The 22,437-nt window shown below is 46.5% G+C and overlaps 1 protein-coding gene across 7 annotated transcripts in view; it reads right to left on the bottom strand.

Moving 5' to 3' along the window:
• Farp1 (FERM, ARH/RhoGEF and pleckstrin domain protein 1) overlaps positions 1–22,437 on the bottom strand; it is a 246,439-nt gene that overhangs the window by 181,983 nt on the left and 42,019 nt on the right. For 6 of the 7 annotated variants that reach the window (XM_029468929.1, XM_021181763.2, XM_021181765.2 and 3 more), the window contains exon 2: positions 1,229–1,422. In XM_029468929.1, coding sequence (XP_029324789.1) covers positions 1,229–1,399 — 171 coding nt within the window. In that variant the 5' untranslated portion in view covers positions 1,400–1,422. Of the gene's footprint in view, positions 1–1,228; positions 1,423–1,589; positions 1,606–22,437 lie in introns of those variants that run through there. The other variant, XM_029468930.1, reaches the window with a different exon arrangement.

The raw sequence follows: 22,437 nt of genomic DNA, 5'->3' as shown, positions 1-22,437 counted from the left end.
TCTTTCCCTGAGACACTTAATTCACACTCCCCGAACAATGTTCTGTGAAATAAATATAATTTACTGAATCATATCCCATAAATGATTAAATGATGGGTTACACCGTTAACGCTGACTATTAAGTTTCAGGCACCCTCGCCAACAGAAATAATGAGCGGATTGCCTCCACTCTAAAAACAGGTGTGTTCCAAAAGGCTGTCTGAGTCGGTCGCCAGAGTTCAAGGCAGATTGTCTTCCTCTACCATCAACAACTGACCAGGGGTGGGCAGCCAAGGTAGAACACAAAAGATTAACACAAGGTGTGCAGAGGCCTCTCTGGCTGAAGTCAAGAAGTGCAGTCTCTGGTCTGGGGGCCCCAGGAGCTACAGCCCTGTAATTGGCATGACATGGTGCCTTCATCTCTAACAAGAGATGCTTGAGCAAGAGGCTGGGAAGAGACGGAGGCAGAGCTGTCAACAAACAGCATGAGGGGCCAAGGGGCTCAGACAAGGGGGAGCAGAGGACTCGGGCTCCACCCACTCCGTGGTTCCTTCCCTGGCCCTTCCACCCACTGATGTGGGGGTGGTGCTCTTGTTTCACAGATATCAGGTGGAAAGTCTGGGTCATGGTTTTTGAAAATCTCCCCACAGGAAGGTGTGAGCTCACTTGCTCCCATTTCCTCATGTGGAAACACATGCAGTGAGCTCTGGTGGTTTTCCTCAGTATGACGTTACCTGGGTTGGACACATACAGCCTGTGCTAGCAACAAATGAACCCGCAACCCACTGAGAGAAAGGCTCTTCCTTTCATGCAAATGTTAACACACAGATTACATATCTTTAGATGTCATTATACAACATAAGATATACTAATCAGTTATACTTGATACATATATAGGCATGATATATATACACATATTATATATATATACATATATATATACACATATACATATATGTGTATATATATATATATATACATATATATATAATAGTACAAAAATACACATAGAGTGACATCTATTTGTGTACGAGAAGCCACAGCAATGCCACTCATGTCACTCTGCATAGGGGTGGCCCATGTGCAGATCTGAAAACCAGGTCACTCAGAACCAGCTATGTCTACTGGGAGTAAGGCAAGAGATGCCTGGACACACAGACCCTCTGGTACGCCTCACTTCACGGTATCATTGATGGCCATTTCAAGTTACCCAACCCCCGCCTAGACACCTCCACAGCCCCTGGCTTACTGGAACTTCAAAGGCCTCCTGGGTGTCGTCCAGCATCTGAATTTTGACGGTCATAAGTTTTCCTGAAGGTGTGGGCGGTGGTTTCTGTCCTCGTTCCAAGGTGCTGATCCCCGAGTTCTCTGGGGCCCCCAGACGTGATGCTGGGGTGGGCTTCTGCTCTATTTCTCCCATGATGAAAGGAACTTATATAAGATCTGCAGGAAATGGTGAGAGAGAGAGAGGTATCAGAAGAAGGAGTTTTTCTGGCAGTGTTTTCTCCTTGCTTTGAGTCTCCCCAAACTACAGCAACTAGGTAAGGGAGGCCTCCTCACACCCACCCCACAGCAGCCTCCGGGATATCTGCCTAAAATGTCACATTTACACATTCAAGCCTTTCTGCATGCTGTCCACTCGAATTTTTGCATGTTGTATATTTCATTCTAGTTCCATGGTTGGCTCTTAATGATTCACACTGTAAACTCGGCTGTGTTCCTCTCTATTATTCGGTGACTCCAATAACCAGGCTCCACTTTCCACACCTTTAAAGTCGAGTAGGAAGACGAAAATGGGACCTGGGCTCTGTCATTAAAACCCACTCCTTATCCTGTAGGGCCTTGGTCACATAGTAAAGAATGTGATCATTCCATAGATGAGAGGGTAACACACACGGAGGCTCTCCAGCTGATCCTCTGAGGAAATAAACACAGAGAGACGGACCAGACAGTAAGCCTGCTGGGGCTTTGCTCTCCAGTCCTGAAGTTCATTTTGATGATGAGAACTAAGCCCTTCACTTCTTTCTTGCCACTCAAACCTCCAACTAGCCGCCTTCACCAAGAAGCCACCGTGCATACTGTAACTTTCAACAAAGGTATTTTCCTAAAAATAAACTATCCTCTTTGCTCCCATAAGAGCCCAACCTTCCCTCAGGAGACCCTGCCTCTGTCCCCTCCTCCCCTATGATCTCAGAGAGGCTTGAACATTCTTCCTTCACCTGGAAAATTCTTGAATTGCTTTAAACATCAGTTCAAATGTCACTTCCTGGACACGAGGTACAGAACTTGGGTGCTGCTGTCTCTTCTGAGCTCATGGTTTGAGCCAAAGTCACTCTATATGGCTGAGCCAGCCAGCCCCACCCCCACCCCACCCTCAATGGCACAAGGAACCTCCTAAAGAGGCCCTAATCTCAAGTGTTCTCTGTACTTCAGTACCTACTGAGGCCCAATTTAGCACAAAACAGAGCTCAAGATGGCTACTGAATGACAGACAAGTCAGCAGGGCAACTACCCAATGGCTTCAGGCCCTGTGTCACCAGAGCACACAGGAATGAAATGTCAACTCAAGATATAACAGTTAAGAGGGATGGGGAGAAGGTCTTCCATCCCAGAAGAGAGGGAACTGAACTCTGGCTGCAAACCTTGGGAAGATGGTGTAGGCCTGGAAGGATGGCTGTTGGTAAAGCACTCATCCCCAGCCAGGCTCATTCCCAGCACTGGAGAAGCACTGGAGGTTCCTGGGAGCTCACAGACTAAGCACAAACAGATCAGGGAACTGCAGGTATAGAGAGAAGGAGCTGCTGGAGAAAGGGAGGGAGGGAGGGAGGGAGGGAAGTAGAGAGGGAGGGAGGGTAGAGAGAGAGAAAATGAGAGAGGGAGGGAAGGAAAGACAGAGGGGCAGTGGGAGGGAGGGAGCACCAATGGGAGGGGCAGAGAGGGAAGGAGAGGGGGAGGGAAGGACCAAGGGTGGGAGGAGAAAGGAAAGAGGTGGCAAGCTGGAAGGAGAGAGTAGCTCAAGGCTGAAGGGTTATATTGAATTTTGACAGCAGGCTATATCTGACTATGGAAACCCTCTAAGCCTGGCTGACAACAGTGTTTCCCTGTAGGCAGCACTGAGACACAGGGACAATAATAATGACACCATTAAAAACACACCTTTAGAAAAATGAGCCAGAAGATGACAGATGTCATGGAAATAAGAGGCGGTGGGGGAGGGAGTCCAGCCTCGAAGCAACTGTAGCAACTGATAGATGAGGTAGGGACTTGGACTCCGACATGGAAACAGAAGTCTGCAGGACACAAAGTAACCCAGTGTGGCATGTGGCTAGCTGCTGGGCGAACAGGTGAGGTTGGAATGATGGGAAACAGGAAGTCAGGGCAAGAGGCAGGCAGAAGAACTGGGTGGGCCTGGCCCAGGTTTCCATGGAGGTGGGGATGGACACAGGCTCTGGGTGCTGAGTCTGCCTTGCTGTACATGTAAAAGTCACAGGTGTGAACAGAGATGGTGATTGTGGAACCCCTAAAGTAAAAGACCACCTTATTGCATCATGAGGGATCAGCGGAGGACAAGAAATCACGAAGAATGAAGGGTACAGAGACAGTGGCAGAGTCAGCCAAGGAGGGGACATTGTAGGATCACAAGGTAGCAGGTATGGAGCTGGGGTTACATCTGATGCCTCTCAAACAAGCTGCACACTCCAGCTCTGGTCCTTGGGAACAGCCAGTTGGCTTATAAGCCTCATTCTAGAAGGTTCCCTCCCCAGCTCATTTTGCTGCTTCTGAGGGGCAAGAAGTTTCCCAGGAATGTTGTCTCTTCACAGCAAAATCCCTCGTGCTCTCACAACAGGCATGAAGTGATCCAAAGACACCAGACCAGACCGCAGTGCCCCATCCACCATCAGCACCACCGCCTCTGATCACTAGGCTCTCAACGCCACATCCTGCAATCTACCAGAAAGGGATGTGAGCACACTGGAGGACTGCCTTGCCTCTTGCCCCTCCCACCTGCATCATCCCACCCTGAAATATGTGCTATTCGTTTTTAATATACCCTGACAGGCTGGGTCCCATGACAGGGCAATGTCAGCGACAGACAGCCTTTTCAGTGGGAGCTGCCCATTCCTTCCCAAACATCCACTGAAGATTCGGCTCAGTTATCTGACATCTTTCTAATCTCTACCACAGATAAACATTCACCAAGCTCCTACTTCAACCCGCTTGGTTGGGCGGTCTAGACTCTAGTGGCACAACTCATGGCATTGAGAGACAAGACTAGACTGCTCACCTACAATTCTAAGCACGGCCTTCTGGGGAGAAGACAGAACACCCATGTGAGCTCAATGAGTCAGGTGTAGGTGCCGATACGTTCATTAGGAAGTCAACTGGTCTCAAAAATCCTCTCCACAAACTATGCACAACCACTTTCCACAGATGTGTTATTTGACATCTTGTTGTTAAAAAATAATACAATGTTCAAAGCAGAACACATTTGCAATCGCATGCATCTTCTTCATTCCCAGCCTCCTCTTTGTGTGTGTGTGTGCATACACTCGCATGCACATGAGCCGATGCCAGGCAGGTAGAAAGGGAGACCTATTCTCCCACATCACTCCACACCCAACCAAGATGCTGGAGTTAGAACCATACCCTCCCATCCTCCCCAGCCCCCCAGATTCCCACAGCTCCAGCCGTGATCTCAGCCCTACCAGCCCTCAACTACACCTACAGACACGGGCTTTGTCTTCCTTCCCAAGAGTCTCAGCTGTATGTTCACTCTCCTAGTACCTTGGCCTCTAAATCCCCATGAGTCAGTGACTAACAGACCTGGTATCTTGCCTTCCTTTCTCCACAGTCCTCAATGGCCCTATTCCGGTACTACTTCTGAATACTGTCATTTCTCAAAGGATGTGACACTTGCTTTCTTACATGCTAGTGTGGACAGTTGCTGAACATAGAAAGCTCTGTTGAATTCACATGTAAACCCAGCCACAAGCTCCGGGTGACACAGCCTAAGCAAGCTATGGGAAACATCACAGGAATGCTGGCAAGTCATGAACCAGGAACCATAACTGATGCTTGACATCCAAATGGAGACGCACACAATCCGGCAGTGCTGCCTCCTGGGTAAACATGCCTAACCGACCCAAAGCCCACCTGTGGCTCAGCACTGACCTGGGCTTGTTCACCTCTACCAATCCTCAGCCCCCTGGAAGCCCTAGGAACCATCAACAGGAAGAACAAGTCACCAGTACTGTAGGCATTCCACACCTACACAAGGAGCTTACAAAGCAACTTTGCTCTTCCCGTTCCTCGAGACGCTACTTCAACCGAGTAAAGGAACATGCTTTCTATCTGGCAGAGAAATGAAGACAGATTAGAGCTGTCGGGTCACGGTATCCCTGCTTAAAAAGTTACCATTGGAATTTACCCAAAAGCAATAAGGAACTCAACACAAAAATGCACACTCCTTCCCTGGGATGAGAAGACATCTGGGCTCCCAAGGGGTGGCCAGACTCAAGTAAAGGTCAGACAGAGGAGATGTGAGCTCAGACCAATCTAAAGTCTAGTTCTCCAAGACACACAGAACACCCGTGGCTACAAACCAGCAGTGACGTTCTCAGAAAGGAGCGGGGCAGATGTGTCGAACAGCAAACCATATGGAGGGGAACACCTGATACAAAGGTCAGGGGAAGGCAGAGTCTGCAGGATAAACGTGGCCAGGCTTCACCTACAGCTCTGTAAGGCACACCCGAAGTCATAAGAACCCTGTCAGTCACCTGGGTGAGACTCCTGAAAATAGCTAGCTAATAAAAAACAAACAAACAAACAACCTCTTCTAACAACCAAGGTGGATGCTGATAAGATGCTGTGAGGACCAAGCAAACAAAGGGCAGGGCCGTGCATACCTACAATTCCACTCTTGGGAGCCTGAAGCAAGAGCAGAAGTCTGAAGCCAGCCTAGGCTACATGGCAAGACCGTATCTCCAAATGACAAAAACAAAAAGCACACCAAACGTCAGTTTGTCGCCAATAGCAGAAACGTCACAAGCTGCAGATTAAAATTTTGCCCAGCGTATAACCTCAGCATGGGGGAGGCAGAGGCAGTGACAGAGAGGCAGAGAGAGGCAGAGAGAGGCAGAGAGAGGCAGAGAGAGGCAGAGGGGCAGAGGCAGGAGGGTCTGCAGCTCAAGACAGCTCCACCTGCTAAACTGCCCAAACACAGGGCCATAAATTCACAAATTTGATAAAATGAATGACCCATAAACGAAAGGGTATGCAGGCCCAGAAGAAACCAAGCGCATCTGCAGGAAACAGTACAGAGACACCAGGGTGATAAAAAGAGGAAAAAATTTCCAATTCAAATCTGAAACCTTCCCATATCCAAACTCTTTCTTTCTTTCTTTCTTTTTTTTTTAAAAAAGACAGTGTCTTACTCAGTAACTCTGGCTGCCCTAGATCTTGCTATGTAAACCAGCTGGCTACACAGAGTTCTGCCTGCCTCTGCCTCCCAGTGCTGGGATTAAAGGCTTGCCCCAACATACCTGGCCCACATCCAAAAGTTTCTTGAGCATCAATAGAATGTCCCAAATGAAAAATTGTACACCTGACCCAGTGTGACAGACTGAAAACATTTGGGCTAGCTGCGTAAGATAGAAAGACAACCCTGTGTTTGGACCATAGGGTCTCATTTCCAAATATTCCAGTATCTGAAAGATATTGAGGTCTGGGAGAAAATGTCTCCAGCCAGCATCATGAAGATATGAATGAGCCAAATGGAAAGTAGCTAAAAGGAGCTGTTTACTGGTGCAAGTCTGGATACTTACAGAAAAGTGGCGAAGAAAAGTGTAAGGGCTAAAGGGGGTGGGAAGTTAGTTACAAAAGACAGAGTAACATCATCTGTGTACACCTGAAGACTTGGAAAAGGGAAGACCAATTAAAACAGAAGAAGGGAAAAAAGAGAGAGAAAGAAAGAGAGAAAGAACAAAAAGAAGTTGTTTAGTAGGCTGGCAAGATGGCTCAGCAGTTAAAAGCACTGACTGCTCTTCCAAAGGTCATGAGTTCAAATCCAGAAACCACATGATGGCTCACAACCACCCATAATGAGATCTGACGCTCTCTTCTGGTGCATCTGAAGTCAGCTACAGTATACTTATATATAATAAATAAATAAATCTTAAAAAAAAAAAAAAGAAGTTGTTTAGTGCAAGATTTAGAAAAACATTCCAGAAACTAAAGATAAGGCCGGGCAGTGGTGGCACACGCCTTTAATCCCAACACTTGGGAGGCAGAGGCAGAGGCAGACGGATTTCTGAGTTCAGGGCCAGCCTGGTCTACAGAGTGAGTTCCAGGACAGCCAGGGCTACACAGAGAAACCCTGTCTCAAAAAAAAAAAAAAAAAAAAAAGTTCTTATAATTAAAAAAGCACACTGGGGATGCAGAGACTGCCACCAAACCTAATGACCTGAGTTGAGTCCCTGGGACCCACTTTGCATGGCATGCCACAGCACATCTGTGCCGACACTCAAACACAGAACCAAACGCATACAACAGAAAATTTAAAAAAAAAATTTTAAAGGCATTATCACATCCTACTAGCAAATAAACCATTACCAAGTCACTTCCTGGGTCTTCCAAAATAAAAAGACAAAGTGCCAAAATATTCCCAAACATCTGAAGAATCAAAACGTTAAGCCAGGCAGAGTCACCCAAACATACACAGCCAGATGTGTTAAATGGGTGAGAATTCTGGAGAACAGGGCTTGGAGACTTTTAAAAGAAACTATTTGAAGATAAACCAGGAAAACTAGAAGTATTCAGACAACAACAACAACAAAACAACAACAAAAACAACAAAGCTAATTCAAAAGTTATTTACACTCTAGAGAAAGGCTAAACAACTGCAATGGCTGCAAGCTATCCTAACTCCTACAAACATAAAAATAGTAAAACCAAAAGCTTGTTAGAGAAAGGAGAAACCAAACACAGTCGAAACTCCCTGTTTAAAACTTCAACAGGCTCTGTCTTTAGCGATGCACACTTACTAGGCATACCCACTACAGGACATGGTCCATACCCACTAGAATGGCTGTAATTTTTTAAAGACAATGACAAACATCATCAACAATGTAAAGAAACAGGAACTTCCCTAGACTGCCAGTGGCCAATGGGAATAAACATAGTGCAGTATGAAGAACATTTTGGAAGCTTTCTAAAAGTTTGATCAAAAATGTAGCATCCAAACCATTAAACCCTTGCCCCAATAACTAAGAAAATTTACACCTACCTAGGGCATTGTCCCAAGTCAAATGGAAAATAATGAATGGACGGATGGATGGATGAACGGGTGGGTGGATGGACAGACAGATGAGTGGATAGATGGAAAGATAGGTGGATGGACAGATGGATGGACAGATGGGTGGGTAGATGGACAAGCAGATGGACAGATGGAAAGATGGGTAGATGGATAGATGGACAGATGGGTGGGTGGATGGACAAGCAGATGGACAGATGGAAAGATGGATAGATGGACAGATGGGTGGGTAGATGGACAAGCAGATGGACATATGGAAAGATGGAAAGATGGGTGGATGGATAGATGGACAGATGAGTGGATAGATGGACAAGCAGATGACAGATGGAAAGATGGGTGGATGGACAGATAGACGGATGGATGGACAGACAGATGAGCAGACAGATGGTGGATGAATGGAAACATAGATAAGTGGGTGGATGGACAGGCAGATAGATGTATGGACCCAAATGTCCTTTGGCTATCTCATTACAGAAACAAAAACGTGGCAGATCCACACAAGGGAACATATTCAACACCAAGAATAAATATCAGTGTTAATACATAGGATGATATGGATGAATCCCTCCCAATCAAAACATGTATTATAACATGAAAGAAGCTAGAGGCAAATAACTATGCATACATGGCTCTATTTTCCTACTAAAAACAAAGGCTATGAGGTGACACACCCACATGCACAAACACAACCACCCATCACAGAACTCCAGCACAGGCCTCCGTGCTGGCTAGGTGAGATTCCTGCAAACAGCTATTTCACATACTGTTGGGATAAGAATCCCAGTGGCATACAAACAATCCAAAAGAAACTCCGCAGGGCAATTTCTTTCTGCAAAAAACGATGTCCTGAAACCAGGCTCTGACGTAGGTGGGAGCATGACCTCACTGTGTGAAGAGACTGGCTGACTGGCACACAGGGAGAAGACGAGATTCAGAGAATACGGGCCTTTATCAGGCTCACTGCCTTTGGTAGAAGAAAAAGAAAATTCTCAGAATACTGAGAAAGAGTTTATCTCTAGGATAACCACTAAAAACAGGCTGCTAGGACAAGGATGGGGAGCAAGGGCTGACCAAAAAGGGCACAAAGAGACTGGATCTTTTTAGAGCAACAGATAAGCCCTGCAGGGTAAAGGTCACAGAAAAGACCTCAGTTTTCTCATCACTGTGACTCAATACCAGACTTGAGGCAATTTCAGGGAGCATTTATTTGGGCTCATGGTTTGAGGGTACAGTCCATCCCAGCAGGAAGGCACGCAGGCAGCATAAGCTCTAGGCAACTGTGGCATCAGTGTGAGGCTGCTTGCTCTTATCTAGCTGACCAGGCACCAGAAAGACTGGAAGAGGAAGTCAGGCCCAGCTACAACACTCCAGTCCCACTCCTCAGCAACATCAGCGTCCAGCCAGTGCTCGCCAGGGTGGCCAGTGCTAGCACAACCTTCCGCAACACTACCTCTCTGTAACCACAGCATTGGGTAGGAGACAGGGGCCCCCCGGGAGACAAGAGCCAAGAAGACAAAATAGCGGGTCTCAGGTTCAGCCACAGGCCTTGCCTCAAAAACAAACAAACAAACAAACAAAAAATCAAAACAAACAAACAAAAACAAACGGTAGAGTATCGTTTCTAAATCTGAAGGTCCTGTGAGACCAGCAGAAAGCACAGATGTGCACATTCGCGCTCATAACAGTAGCGAGATTACTATTGCAAAGTAGCAAAAAGTATTTGTATGGTTGGGGGTCACCACAACATGAGGAAATGGGCCCTGCAGCATTAGTAAGATTGAAAATCACTGGTCTTGAGCAATAGAGGAAGACACTGGAGTTCCACTGGAACCTTCACATGAACACACGTCTCTCTGCCTCTCTGCCTCTCTGCCTCTCTGCCTCTCTGCCTCTCTGCCTCTCTGCCTCTCTGCCTCTCTGCCTCTCTGCCTCTCTGCCTCTCCCCCCCCACACACACACACACACACACACACACACACACACACACTACCCAGGGCCAGGCCAGTGAGATGGTTAATCAGGTAAACGTGCTTTGCTCACAAGCCTGACAAACTGTCTCATCCAAGACACCCACATGGTAGAAGAGCACTGTCCTGCAACCCCACAAATTAATAAAAGCAATAAAAACTCATTCTTGCAAAATCACACCCCACCTATCTATTGCCTACTCGGGTGTAAGCAGGTTATTTTTCCTCTCCTAGTCCTGCTGAGGATTCCAGCCCTATCGAGAGCATAAATCTAATAAAATGTAGTCAATGCAAAGGGATACCTCACCACCAAGACCGGTGACAAAGAATCACTGTGTGCACAACGGTACTCCCCTTCCAGTTTTTAAATGTAAGCTGCTTACGGAAAAAAAAAAAAGCACCCCACATCCCAAGTTATTATTCACAGGTGAGACCCCGGAGGAAGACAGGCAGGAGCAGAGACGCTGCCACCTGGCATCCCTGGGACACTTCCCGATGCCACACATGCAGAGCCAAGGAGTGTGCATGTGCCATACTGTGGGGACAAAAGTCAGGTATGTCAAACACCTGGAGAGTTTATCTCTAGGATAACTGGGAATGCAAAGGACTCCGGTGTGTTGGTGTGACCGGTCACCAACAGCTCCCTCTGTTCATCTGCTCTGCCTGTGGGAGCAGAAACTGCCAGGACAAAGACACCTTGTGTTCCTGGCCCCTGCTGCCAGGCCCCAGAATAAGAGAAGGCAGAGAGACAAACCAGACCTCTGTCTGCCAGAGGCAGCGCCAAGGGAGTCACTGATGAGGGGTTCTGAGAGAGCTCAGCAGAAGCCTTCACAGTGGCATAGGTTGACTGGTCGGTTTTTTGGCAAAAGGGAGAGTTTTATGTCACCCAGGTGGTTGAAAGGGGTGGGTGGCTCAGACCTGTTGATTGTCCAGGGACAGGGACAGGGCCATCTCTCAGCTTGGTGGTCTCTCCCCAGGAGGGGATGAAGAGCTAAGAAAACTGAACTCTAATCGGAGTGTCCGGTCTTCCTTGCCTACCATAGTAAACACTAGATACATATAACGCGTTACAATGTTTTAAGCCGGACACGGGGTGCACGCCTGTACCTCCCACACTCAGGAGACTCGAGCGAGTCCCACTATTCTTCAGTGTTCCACATGAGCTAAGGGCTCAGCCCACGGGAGCCCATGCAGTCGCTCCCCTCTCCTCACCTCCAGTTCTCCACCTCAGCCAGGACCCCATAATCTGTGTTTTAAGGAGTTTTTGAGCATGCTGATGCAGACCCTATCCGGGAAATCACTTGAGTTTTCTGTTTGTTTTTGTTTTTTGTTGTTTTGTTGTTGTTCTTTTGTCTTGGACAAAATTCATTACCCAACTGACAATGACCTTGAACTCCTGATCTTCCTGCCTGTCTCTCAAATACCCCATGTGCTGTGCTGACAGGTATGTGCCACCCTCACAGGTGAGCGTGGAATCACTCGGACGTCCGAGGTTCCAGGAGGGTCGGCGTGGACAAGCTGTCTAAGCCCACCATCATCATTAACAAAGCTACGCAAACTGTCCACCTACCCAGTTTGTCACCTCTCTGCCTGGGAAACTCCCACACACTGAATACAATGTGTTTCCAACAGCTCGTGGCAAGGAAAGGGGCCAACTCCTGCCCATCAATTTTCAATTCACACTGTAGCCTCTCCCGACCAAGAATCTACCTTTGCGTGTGCATGCTCCCTCCCACTGATCTGGGTGAGCGCATTTCCTGCGATGACAAAATGCAACTGGGAAACAAAAGCTCCTTTATCCCCATAGGAAATCAAGAGACCAGGACAGGGGAAAAATAACAATAACTCGACCTTAGATCAGCCCGACGTGGATTCTGATTGTCAGCATTCCCTCAGCTCCTATTTTTACAAAAACTCCAAGTAAGAAGGCCCGTATCCTAGTCTGCTTTCTACTGAAAAGATCAAACACCACAGCCCAGAGCAACCTAGGGACGAAAGAGTTCGTTTCATCTTACAGATTATATTGCATCCATCATGAAGAGAAGTCAGGGCAGGAATCCAAGGCAATAACCTGGGGGCAGGGACTGTCTTAGAGACCAGGGAGGAATATTGCCTATGGGCTTGCTCTCTGAGACACACTCTTATATGCCCCAGGACCACTGCCCAAGGGTGACACCTCCTGTATCTGGACCAGCCCACATCAATCACTAATCAAGAAAATGTTAGTTTGATGGAGGTTACAATAGGCCAGTCTGATGGAGGTTTCTCTTCTCAGATGACTCTCTAGTTGTGTCAACTTGACAAAACTAACCAGGACAGCCAGGGTGAAAAAGACGTCAGGTGAAGGCAGACTCCTGTGAGGGAGCCACTGCCTGCCAGCCCTGTTCAGTGTCGTAAGAGCACTGCCCCCAGAACTATAATCTGGGCACATTTCTTATGCCGTCCTTAATCAAAGCCACTGGCCAAAGAGAGGTTCTCTTCCTAACCAGCACAGGTCTCCAAATGCCACAGCCTGTAATTCCAGAGCCTGTGCAAAGTGCCCAATCCCTGGCCCACTATGAAGGCTAAACCTATCACCAGAGACAACTGCCCTATGTCTGAGGCATATGGTCACTCGGTGTCACAGCAATGGAGCTCATCCCCATTCGCTGCCATTTGCAGGCCCCTGTACCACAGCAACTGCACTTTCCACTTTGAGGGACGGGACGGGAAACACTGACTTTGTACCAGATGGCTCTATCCTTATGAAGGTGGAAGAGAGAGGGGCCACAACGGAAGAGCAGGGACTCTGAGCTAACTGCTGGAGCCCACATGTTTACTCTAGATGGGGTGTGATCTTTGAATTCTCAAGCCTCAGACAGGCTGAAGAACTGCCACCTGAACTGGACCTTAAAAAACAGGGGGGACAGGGTAGATACGGGGGTACACTCATGTAATACCAGAGCCTGAGAGGCAGTCAAAGGAACGTTATGAATTGGAGGCCACCCTGGGCTAATTAGGAGATGCTATATTGGAAAGTAAAAAGGGAGAAACACAATTTTTTTTAAGTATCAGTGATGGCAGGTAGCCGGGGTAGGTCATAGACAGATTTCTGTGTTTGACAGTCTTTATTAAGCAAGCACTGCAGTGCAGTGTCAGTCCAGATAGTGGATCCAGGTGAGCAGAGGCAAGAAAAGAAAAAGGGGTATGAGAGTGTGATGGTTTGTATATGCTCAGCCCAGGGAGTGGCACAATTAGAAGGTGTGTCCTGTTGGAGTAGGTGTGGCCTTGTTGGAGTAGGTGCATCTCTGTGGGAGTGGGCTTTAAGACCCTCGTCCTGGCTGCCTGGAAGTTAGTATTCTGCTAGCAGCCTTCAGATGAAGATGTAGAACTCTCAGCCCCTCCTTTACCATGCCTGCCTGGACGCTGTCATGTTCCCACCTTGATGATATTGGACTGAACCTCTGAACCTGTAAGCCAGCCCCAATTAAATGTTGTCCTTATAAGAGTTGCCTTGGTCATGGTATCTCTTCACAGCAGTAAAACCCTGACAAAGACAGAGAGGCAAGTGAGACCCATTTGGAATTGAGGACAAAGATTAAAAATGTCCTTGCATTCTGGGATGCTATGTGTTCCCACCCAGCAGCTGAGAGATGGAGCCAGCAGACAGACATGGACACCAGCATCTTACTCTATACGTAACAACCAGACTTATTTTTCACAGCAGTTGTCTAGGAAGACTGAACAGTCAGGAGCATCTTCCCATACACCCTCTCTCTTCATATGGTTTCACGTCTACTCACATCATTTGTGAGAGTGGTACTCCTGTGACGGGTGACAGGTGGACCGATGTGATTATTATAACTCAGGTGTGTCACTTACCTTGGGGTCTTGTGTTTATGCCACAGACGCCACAGGTTTGACGACTGTACAACAGAGCCACCACTGCAGTGACATTCAGAAGACTATGCCCAAACATCTGCCCTCCATGTACTGATCCCTTCCCCAGTCTTGACCCATACCACTGCTCTGTGTCTATCTCCAGATCAGCATAAATCAGAATCATACAGTCTATAGCCTGTGCCAGTGTTCAACTGCTGTGAAGAGACACCACAACCAAGGCAAGTCTGAGAAACAAAGGTATTCAGTTAGGTTCTGCTTACAGTTTCAGAGGCTTAGTCCATTATCCTCATGGTAGGAACATAGCTTGCACACAGGCGGGCATGATGATGAAGAAGCAGCAGAGAGCTTTATATTCTAACCCTCAGGCAGCAGGTAGAGAGTCTGGTGGGGGCTTTTGAAAGCTCAAAACCTTCCTCCAGTGACACACCTCCTCCAACAAGGCCACATCTCCTAATCTTTGTGTTCGCCTGGCACGCAATTATATGAGCCTATGGGGCTGCTGTCATTCACACCACCACAGGGACCTTTTACCTAAGCCTCGTGATTTTAAGGTGTATGTAACTGAACTGCTCCTTTCTTTACATGGCTGAGTAATACTCCACTGTATGGGTGTACCACAGCCTGTTTCACCACCCTTCTGCTGGAGGACGTCATGGCTGCTTCCAGGTTTTGGATTATTTTGAGAACCTTTCCAGTCAAAGAAGTGGAAGGAAGCAGATGTTACCTCCAAGAAAGCAGAATCAACTTGAGGTTGGAAATGACAGACCAAGCCTCAGGGTCCAGGGTAGACAGTCACTATCAGTTCTAGTTCTGCCCAGCTCATATCTGGCTCCCAGCAGGTTATTTAATTGTCTTGACTTGTCAGGTAATTGAGCTTATCTCCGAGGCCCCAGAAGATAAAGTGTCCCTTTCAGTTCGTGGGAAAATGAAAGGCTTAGTAACTAACTACATGTGTCTAGAATAAACACCAACAAAGAAGCATTCTAGCTATTTCCTTTAATAAGCCACAAAGCAACGTTTGTTACTAAACCAAGCCAACATAGTCCCGGTAGCCTTATTATTTAATAAAGACATATTCAATGAAAGCCTTACATTCCGTTTATGATCTCTAAGTCTCTCAGCTGAAGTCTCACACTCTCTATAAATGAATACTTAAGAAATCAATGTCCGGATAGCTAGCTGGTGCCTGCCTAGCACACAGAACCAGAGTCCACCCAAGTGCCACATAAAACAGATGTAGTGGGCCAAGGCCCTAATCTCAGTACATGGAGCGGTAGAGACAGGAGGAATGGAAGTTCAAAGCCACCCTCTGGAACTACACAGCAGATTCAAGGCCAACCTCAGCTACTAAACACATCACCTCAAAATGAATAAGGAATAGAATATACAAATCAATAGAAAATTAATGCCCTAACTGAAACGTTCCTATATCTGTGTATTATTCATAAAACAAGCAAAAAGCCACTTGCCGAGACCTTGCTAAATCCACAAAGTATAAATGAGAGGCCTCCCTGCCCTCATTCTGTCTATGAAGCCATTAAGGACAGACTACTCCATTCCCCAACTTCACTCTTATTTGAATAACCAAGTAGGCTGTATTACCACAATCCAGATGACACAATAAAACAGAAGCATAAAGGGTAGTGTGCCCTTCCTTTAGACTCAATGATTAATTATAATAGTGAGAAATGTCAAGGAAAATGTACATAATAAGAAAGTCAAGCCCCTTGTGAAATAATGAGGAAGTTTAAATGTCAGCCTGGTTGACACATAAAACACTGTTGTCCGTGTTAAAAATGAATGATTAGGAAAGGCACACTGTCGCTGTAACCTGCTTCAAGGGAGAAGCAGATACTGCACTGTTCACCCAACTGAAGTCACTCTCTAAACCAGAGATCAACAGCCTGGCATCCTGGCTCGGCCCTGGTCACTACCATCTAGAATATTCCTAGTAAGTTAACTTAATCTTTCCTAGAGTGTGTGCGAGGGCTGTCTTAGTCAGTTAATGGAGAGACACCATGGCCATGGCAACCCTTACAAAGGAAAGCATTTCCCTGAGGCTGGCTTACAGTTTGAGACCCTGAGTCCGTTATTATTATGGTGGGAAGCATGGTGGCATGCAGGCAGACACGGTGCTGGAGAGGTAGCCGACAGGTCTACATCCAGATCAACCCAGGCCAACCGGTAGCAGGGAGAGAGAGGTACTGGGCCTGGCCTGAGCATCTGAGACCTCAAAGCTCACCCCCTGTGACACACTTCCTCTAACAAGGCCACACAAGGTCCTAATAGTGGGGGTATATCATTTTAACTTAGCCAACACTTACATTGTACCATCTACATCACGTACAGTCCTAGGAGCTTTCTAAGTCCCCAGATCCTCACAGCCTCCACTGGATATCTGTATGACAGATGAGTAAACCAAAGCAGCAGACATTAGGACAAACCAACAAACTCTGGTGGGCAAGTGGCAGCCAGAGAATGAGATCCAGATGGACTGATACCCAAGTGCTTAGCCGCAACCCACTGCCTATGCGGGATGACAGCTCCAGGGACATTAGGATGCCATCACACAGTCTCTCACACAAACGACAATTGAGCTGGTGTCACAAAACCCATGTAGAAGACTGTTGCAGGAATCTCTCCTGGGGAGATTTGAACAAGTGCCTACGCACCAATGATAAGGCGAACGAACTACCGTCCCATCAGAATCCAACCAGTGAGCTTAATGGGCTTAGAGGACAGTGGGTGACTGCAAAGCAGCCACACCCACCAGAGAGTCTCACTGCAGAATGGATGATAGCTGTGTCGATGGAGTCCCCCTTCAGTGAGATCAGCCACACCCTGGCAACTCCCTGGGCCATGAGGCCATGTGCCACATGGACACAATTGCATACAGCTGGGAGACAGGTGCAGGCAGGAGGGGCTGGACTTGCAGGTGAGGGATTAATGACCCTCTATGCCTCCTTTCCCTATGAGGAAACATCACCGGGAAGGGTTTGAGGGTCTCTTTGCAGTAGACACAGCTACCATGATGAAGATGGTAATTCAGGATGTTGTGTGTTCTGCAAACATACCAATGGGAGATACCCACCAATTGTCTTGCTTCCTTTTTCTTTTCTATTTTTCTTTTCTTTTTCTTTTTATCTCCCCCCCCCCACCCCCGAGTGACTATTAGACTCACCCAGTGTTTGGTAAGCCATTTATTTATATGTCTAAACTAGGAGTTTTCCAAAGTGTCTAAAAGCCTTTCTCACTTCCACTGGCCTTCTATGCTGAGCCATGGAAACAGTGCCCAGCCAGCACTTTGAAAGGCCCTCCTAAGCCTGGGCTAGACATTAGACAATGCACAGGCAAAGTCACTGTCCCTTTGAAATTCATTGCTGCATGCTTCAGGAAAGCTCAGAGGCAGTAGACAGTATACAGATAATGTCCAGAGTCACCAAGACAATGCATCCTTCCCAAAGCCAAACTTGGTGCCCACACAACACGCTATACAGAGACAAACTGAACCTCACCCTCAGCCCTGTGCCACGAAAGAGAAAGGCAGACAGGGCCGTGGGTGTGGGGCAGGATAAAAGAACAAACTGGCATCTGTGGAGACAAGGCCAGCTCCCAATCCTGCAGCTGACAAAGCCCTTCATAGAACACTTATACATGACTTAATAGTCCAGGTCTACATGGGACTCCAAGCAGGTGCTTGCAGAAGAGAATGTATCTGGGAGCATCCCTGGAAAACTAGAATCAAGACGTGTAAAGGAAGGCCAAAGAAACTGGTCAAATGCCCAGCAGTTCTGCCCTTCAGTAGCAGGCTTCCCTGTACAGGAGCCACGGATTCCAGGCTCCAACCAGGGCCCCTGGGGCTTATGAAGTAGCATCAGAGTCAGGAAGGAACCAGGCATTGTGTGACATTTTCCTAGGAGATGTGGACAAACATCTACTCCTCATGACAGACTAGAGACACAATTCTACCAAAATGCGACATGGTGAACCAGTGAGTTTATCAGACTCACTTACAAAGTAGGGTGAGGGGTTGCGGATAGGAGCTTGGAGGAGCCAGAGCAGGTACATCACTGAGAAGCCTCACACAGGATGGGTGATGACTTCCCTCAGATGCATAGATTAGCATGTCCCAGAAGCCATGAGATCACGTGGTTTGGGCAGAATGACTAACTAGACTAGACTAGACTAACTAGACTAGACTAACACTAACTAGACTAGACTAGACTAACTAGACTAGACTAACAGAATGACTAGAAAGGAGTTAAGGGGCTTTCAGGTGCAGGACTAATGATCCTTCCCACCCAGTTTTAAGATGGAACATTGACAGACCAGATCCTAAATTGTAAACATGCACAGCTGTCCTGATGACAATGATGATGCCTGTTATCCTCAGAGGACGACCCCAGGCATGATGGAAAAGTTCGTGACTAATCCAGCACTCAGGAGGCTGAGGCAGGAGGTGTGCTCTACGTTCAAGTAAGTTCCAGCCCAGCCTTGGCTACAAAGTAACACTCTGTAACAAACAAGCAAACAATGGCACTACCATGCTACAAGCCACTTTACAAAACTCAAACACAATCAGGACATTAAGGAAGGGTGGAGGAGACAAGTCAGCCGACAGAAATGAAGAAAATGCATGCGCTTCCTTAAATTATACTCTTGATTTTCAAGTATTAACTTGAAATTTCAACACAAATATTTACCTACCCAGCAGTCCTATGCATGTGTTAGACACTCTCAGATCGTGCAGACACTATTTACAAATGAGAATACCCTGTTTTAGAGAAAAAACATCGCTTGGATAAGAATTATTTTCCAACATAGCACTTTAATTGATTTGTTGGGGATTTCTCATCGTACATCCTTCTCACATTCACTCCCCAGTACTTCCCTGTCCTCACACCACCAACAACAAAAAAATAAAGTCCAATTTGTATATCATCGATGGCCTGCCCCTAGATGAAGCTGAGTCCTCCTCTCCCCCCACATCCCTACTGGAGGTCATCACTGTGGAGGGCAACACAGCATCCTATCACAGTTTTTAATTTTTAAGGTCTCTCCAATTGCTTCCTGTCTAGGCTGTTAATATTTTGGCTGGGGAGACCAGGGAGGTCTGGGGAAGGGAAGGGTCGTCTCATAAGACTTCCATGTCCATACTGAATGAAAATTTTAAAAAATGAAGTCACTATGAATATTTCAGTTGGGCATGGTGACTCGTGCCTGTAAACTCAGCACTTGAGAGGCTGAGATTTTTTAAAAGGGTTGCATCAAGTTTGAGGCCAACCTGGGCTACATAATGAGCTCCAGGCCAGCCTAGTCTAGAGAGTGATACTCTGTCTCAAACAACAACAAAGGAAAATTTCCCACTGAAATGTTCCCCTATCAAACCCTCACAGAAGTAAACAAGGTTGTTCCTCCGCATCAGCATAAGAACAAAGAACAAGGCCGTTAGGAAAGTCCTGAAGACCACAGAGAAAATACAAAACCAAAACCAAGAGTAAGCAGAAATTAAACAACAGAAGGATTTATAATCTGTTACAGAAAATATGAATAGACTAAAAGAAAAGACATAAGAAAACAATTACACAATTTTCCTCTCATCTGANTCTATGTAAATTAATACTCCTGAGAATTGTTTCAAACTTCCAAAGTTTCAGATAAACAATCTTTAAAAAAAAAAAAAAGATTTATTCCAAACTCATTATACTTGAGCCCAAGCAGAACAAAAGTACATTGAAAGAATGTATAATGTCCTCCTTGACCCCTGACCCTTGACCCAGTAGATTAGAGCCAGGTGCATGAGGACTGCTGAACCCAGGCATGGGGTCAGCCTAGGCTACAATAGTGAGTCTTGTCTCAAAAACTGAAGAGAGGGAAAAAAAAATTCCTACCAAAGCAACAGAAAACACTCAAAAAGAGTATCCTCTGTGAAAAAGCTACACTTGGGACTTGGCGCACATGGGGAGTGGGTGAGGGGGTACACGTGTATATGGCATGCACATCTATACATATGCATGTTGAGGTATATATGGAGCGTCTTCCTCTACTGCTCTCAATTTATTCCTTGAAGATCCCTATAGTTCTATATTTATTGAGACCATTATTTTTAAAATGACTCGAATACATTTTATTCTATTAAACGTTTAAATTGTGATTAATAATTATCTTTATCAATGCCAGCAATCAATTGTAGAAAATTAGTAATTTAAGTCACAGGTAAGCGAAGAGACAAAGGAGCCAAGATGGTCCCTCTCACCACGATCTCAATTAATATGCAAACTTGCGGCAACACACACACACACACACACACACACTGCTCCTAAAAAACCATTCAGGAAACACTCAGGCAGTGTGACTAAAGAATATATTAATTTCATAGTGTTCAGAAATGAGAATGTGCTAAGGGTCTTATTCAAATAGATCTATTTTTTTCTTAAAGGACTTAGAAATGGAAGCAACGACTACAGAACCTGGACTGCTTCATTAAGAACAAGTCGGCTTCAGTGTGCCTCCATCTCTGACAGCTTTCTAGGCTGGGAGAACCTGAGAATGGATGCATCTCAGAGAGAACTGAGACTGTACTAACAGGACCCAGAGAGAGAGTGTGCCCCAAGCGTTTCCAACGAAGGGCATCTTCCTAAACTCGGGTCCTCAAAAAAGCCTCCATTCTTGTAACATCAGATCTCTAACCAGCTGTTTCACTGACGGCTGCCACAGCGGGCAGATCAGAATTTTGGATGACAAATCATGAACACGGAACGCCAGGAGGAAATGAAACGGATACACCAAGCACCACACAGCACATCTCTCTGTAGGCTCTGATTCCACCCACTCTGACAGGTCGCTCCAAATAAAGGAGGCAGCTGGCTGCTCCCACTGGCACACACTTCTGTGAGGGGAAATAAACAGAGTCTATTTCCTCGTGACTCAGCAGCCATAATTATCAGAAGACAGGAGTTAGCTGTTCATTTAACCTGTGAAGAGACTGCTGAGCCCTGATACAGACACACACACACACACACACAAATGCCTATACATGTATATGCTCACTCACATACACATACATACACATGCATACAAGTGCATAAATGTATTCACACATAGGCATGCACACAGGCACAGAAACAGACACATGCACACAGGCACATAAATGTATGCACACATGTATTCACACACATGTACCCATATGCATGCACGTGTACCTGCACATACTTGAGAGAGAACGTGCACATGTACACACGCACATACACACACACACACACACCCACACACACACACACAGAGGCCACTTGTAGCTTAGGTAAAATACTGGACAAACATAGTAATCTCATAAAATCTATCTCACTTGATAAAAACGGAATGGTGGCTCATACCTGCAATTCCAGGGGAAAGTAGGGGGAGGAAGAAATGTCCCATGTCCAAGGCTAGCCCGGGATACACAAGGGAGCTACAGGTTAGCCTGGGATGCACAGTGAGTTACAGATCAATCTGGTCTACAATACGTGACCCTTTCTTAAAAACAAACAAAAGAGAAAGTTTAAGACTAGACAGAAACTCTTAGTTATTGGTTAAAGTTGGGTTTTTGTTTTGATTTCGGTGTTTTTGTTTCTTGTTTTTGTCAACTTGACACAAGTTGAGAAAATGTCTCTGGCAGACTGGTCTGTGGCCAATTTTTTAATGACTGATGTAGGATGGCCCTGCCCACTGTGGGTGATGCCCTGGGCAGGTAGTCCTGGGTGGCGTAAGAAAACTATGGAGACCAAACCAGTGGCAGTGTTCTCCATGTCTCTGCTTCAGCTCCTGCCTCCAGGTTCCTTCTTTGAGCTCCTGCCCTGACTTCCACTGATAATGAGCCCTAGCATGTCAGATGAAATGAACCCCTTCTTCTCCAAGCTAATTTGGTCATGGGCCTATCGAATGACTGGGAAATTACTTGTACCAGCAAATTAATTTCTGGGCTACCTTTACTTTCTCTTCAATTTAAAGCATCAACCTGTAGTCGACGCTTTTTCATGGGGTGAGGCAACAACGAATCATGATTAGATGACAGGAACAGCCAACACTCCAGACTGAGTTGCTAACCCAATATGCAGCAGCGGCAGCAGCAGAACAGTCATAAAGCTCCTGTAACTTACCATCATCTCAAGGAAAGCACACATGTGTTCTTCGTGGTGTAGGTGACATTAAGAAAGGGTAACCCGGCCGGGCGTGGTGGCGCACGCCTTTAATCCCAGCACTCGGGAGGCAGAGGCAGGCGGATTTCTGAGTTCGAGGCCAGCCTGGTCTACAAAGTGAGCT

Source organism: Mus caroli, chromosome 14, assembly GCF_900094665.2.
Source record: "Mus caroli chromosome 14, CAROLI_EIJ_v1.1, whole genome shotgun sequence".
Lineage (NCBI taxonomy): Eukaryota > Metazoa > Chordata > Mammalia > Rodentia > Muridae > Mus > Mus caroli.
Note: the sequence above shows the minus strand (reverse complement) of the source record. Positions and strands in the feature narration are given on the sequence as shown.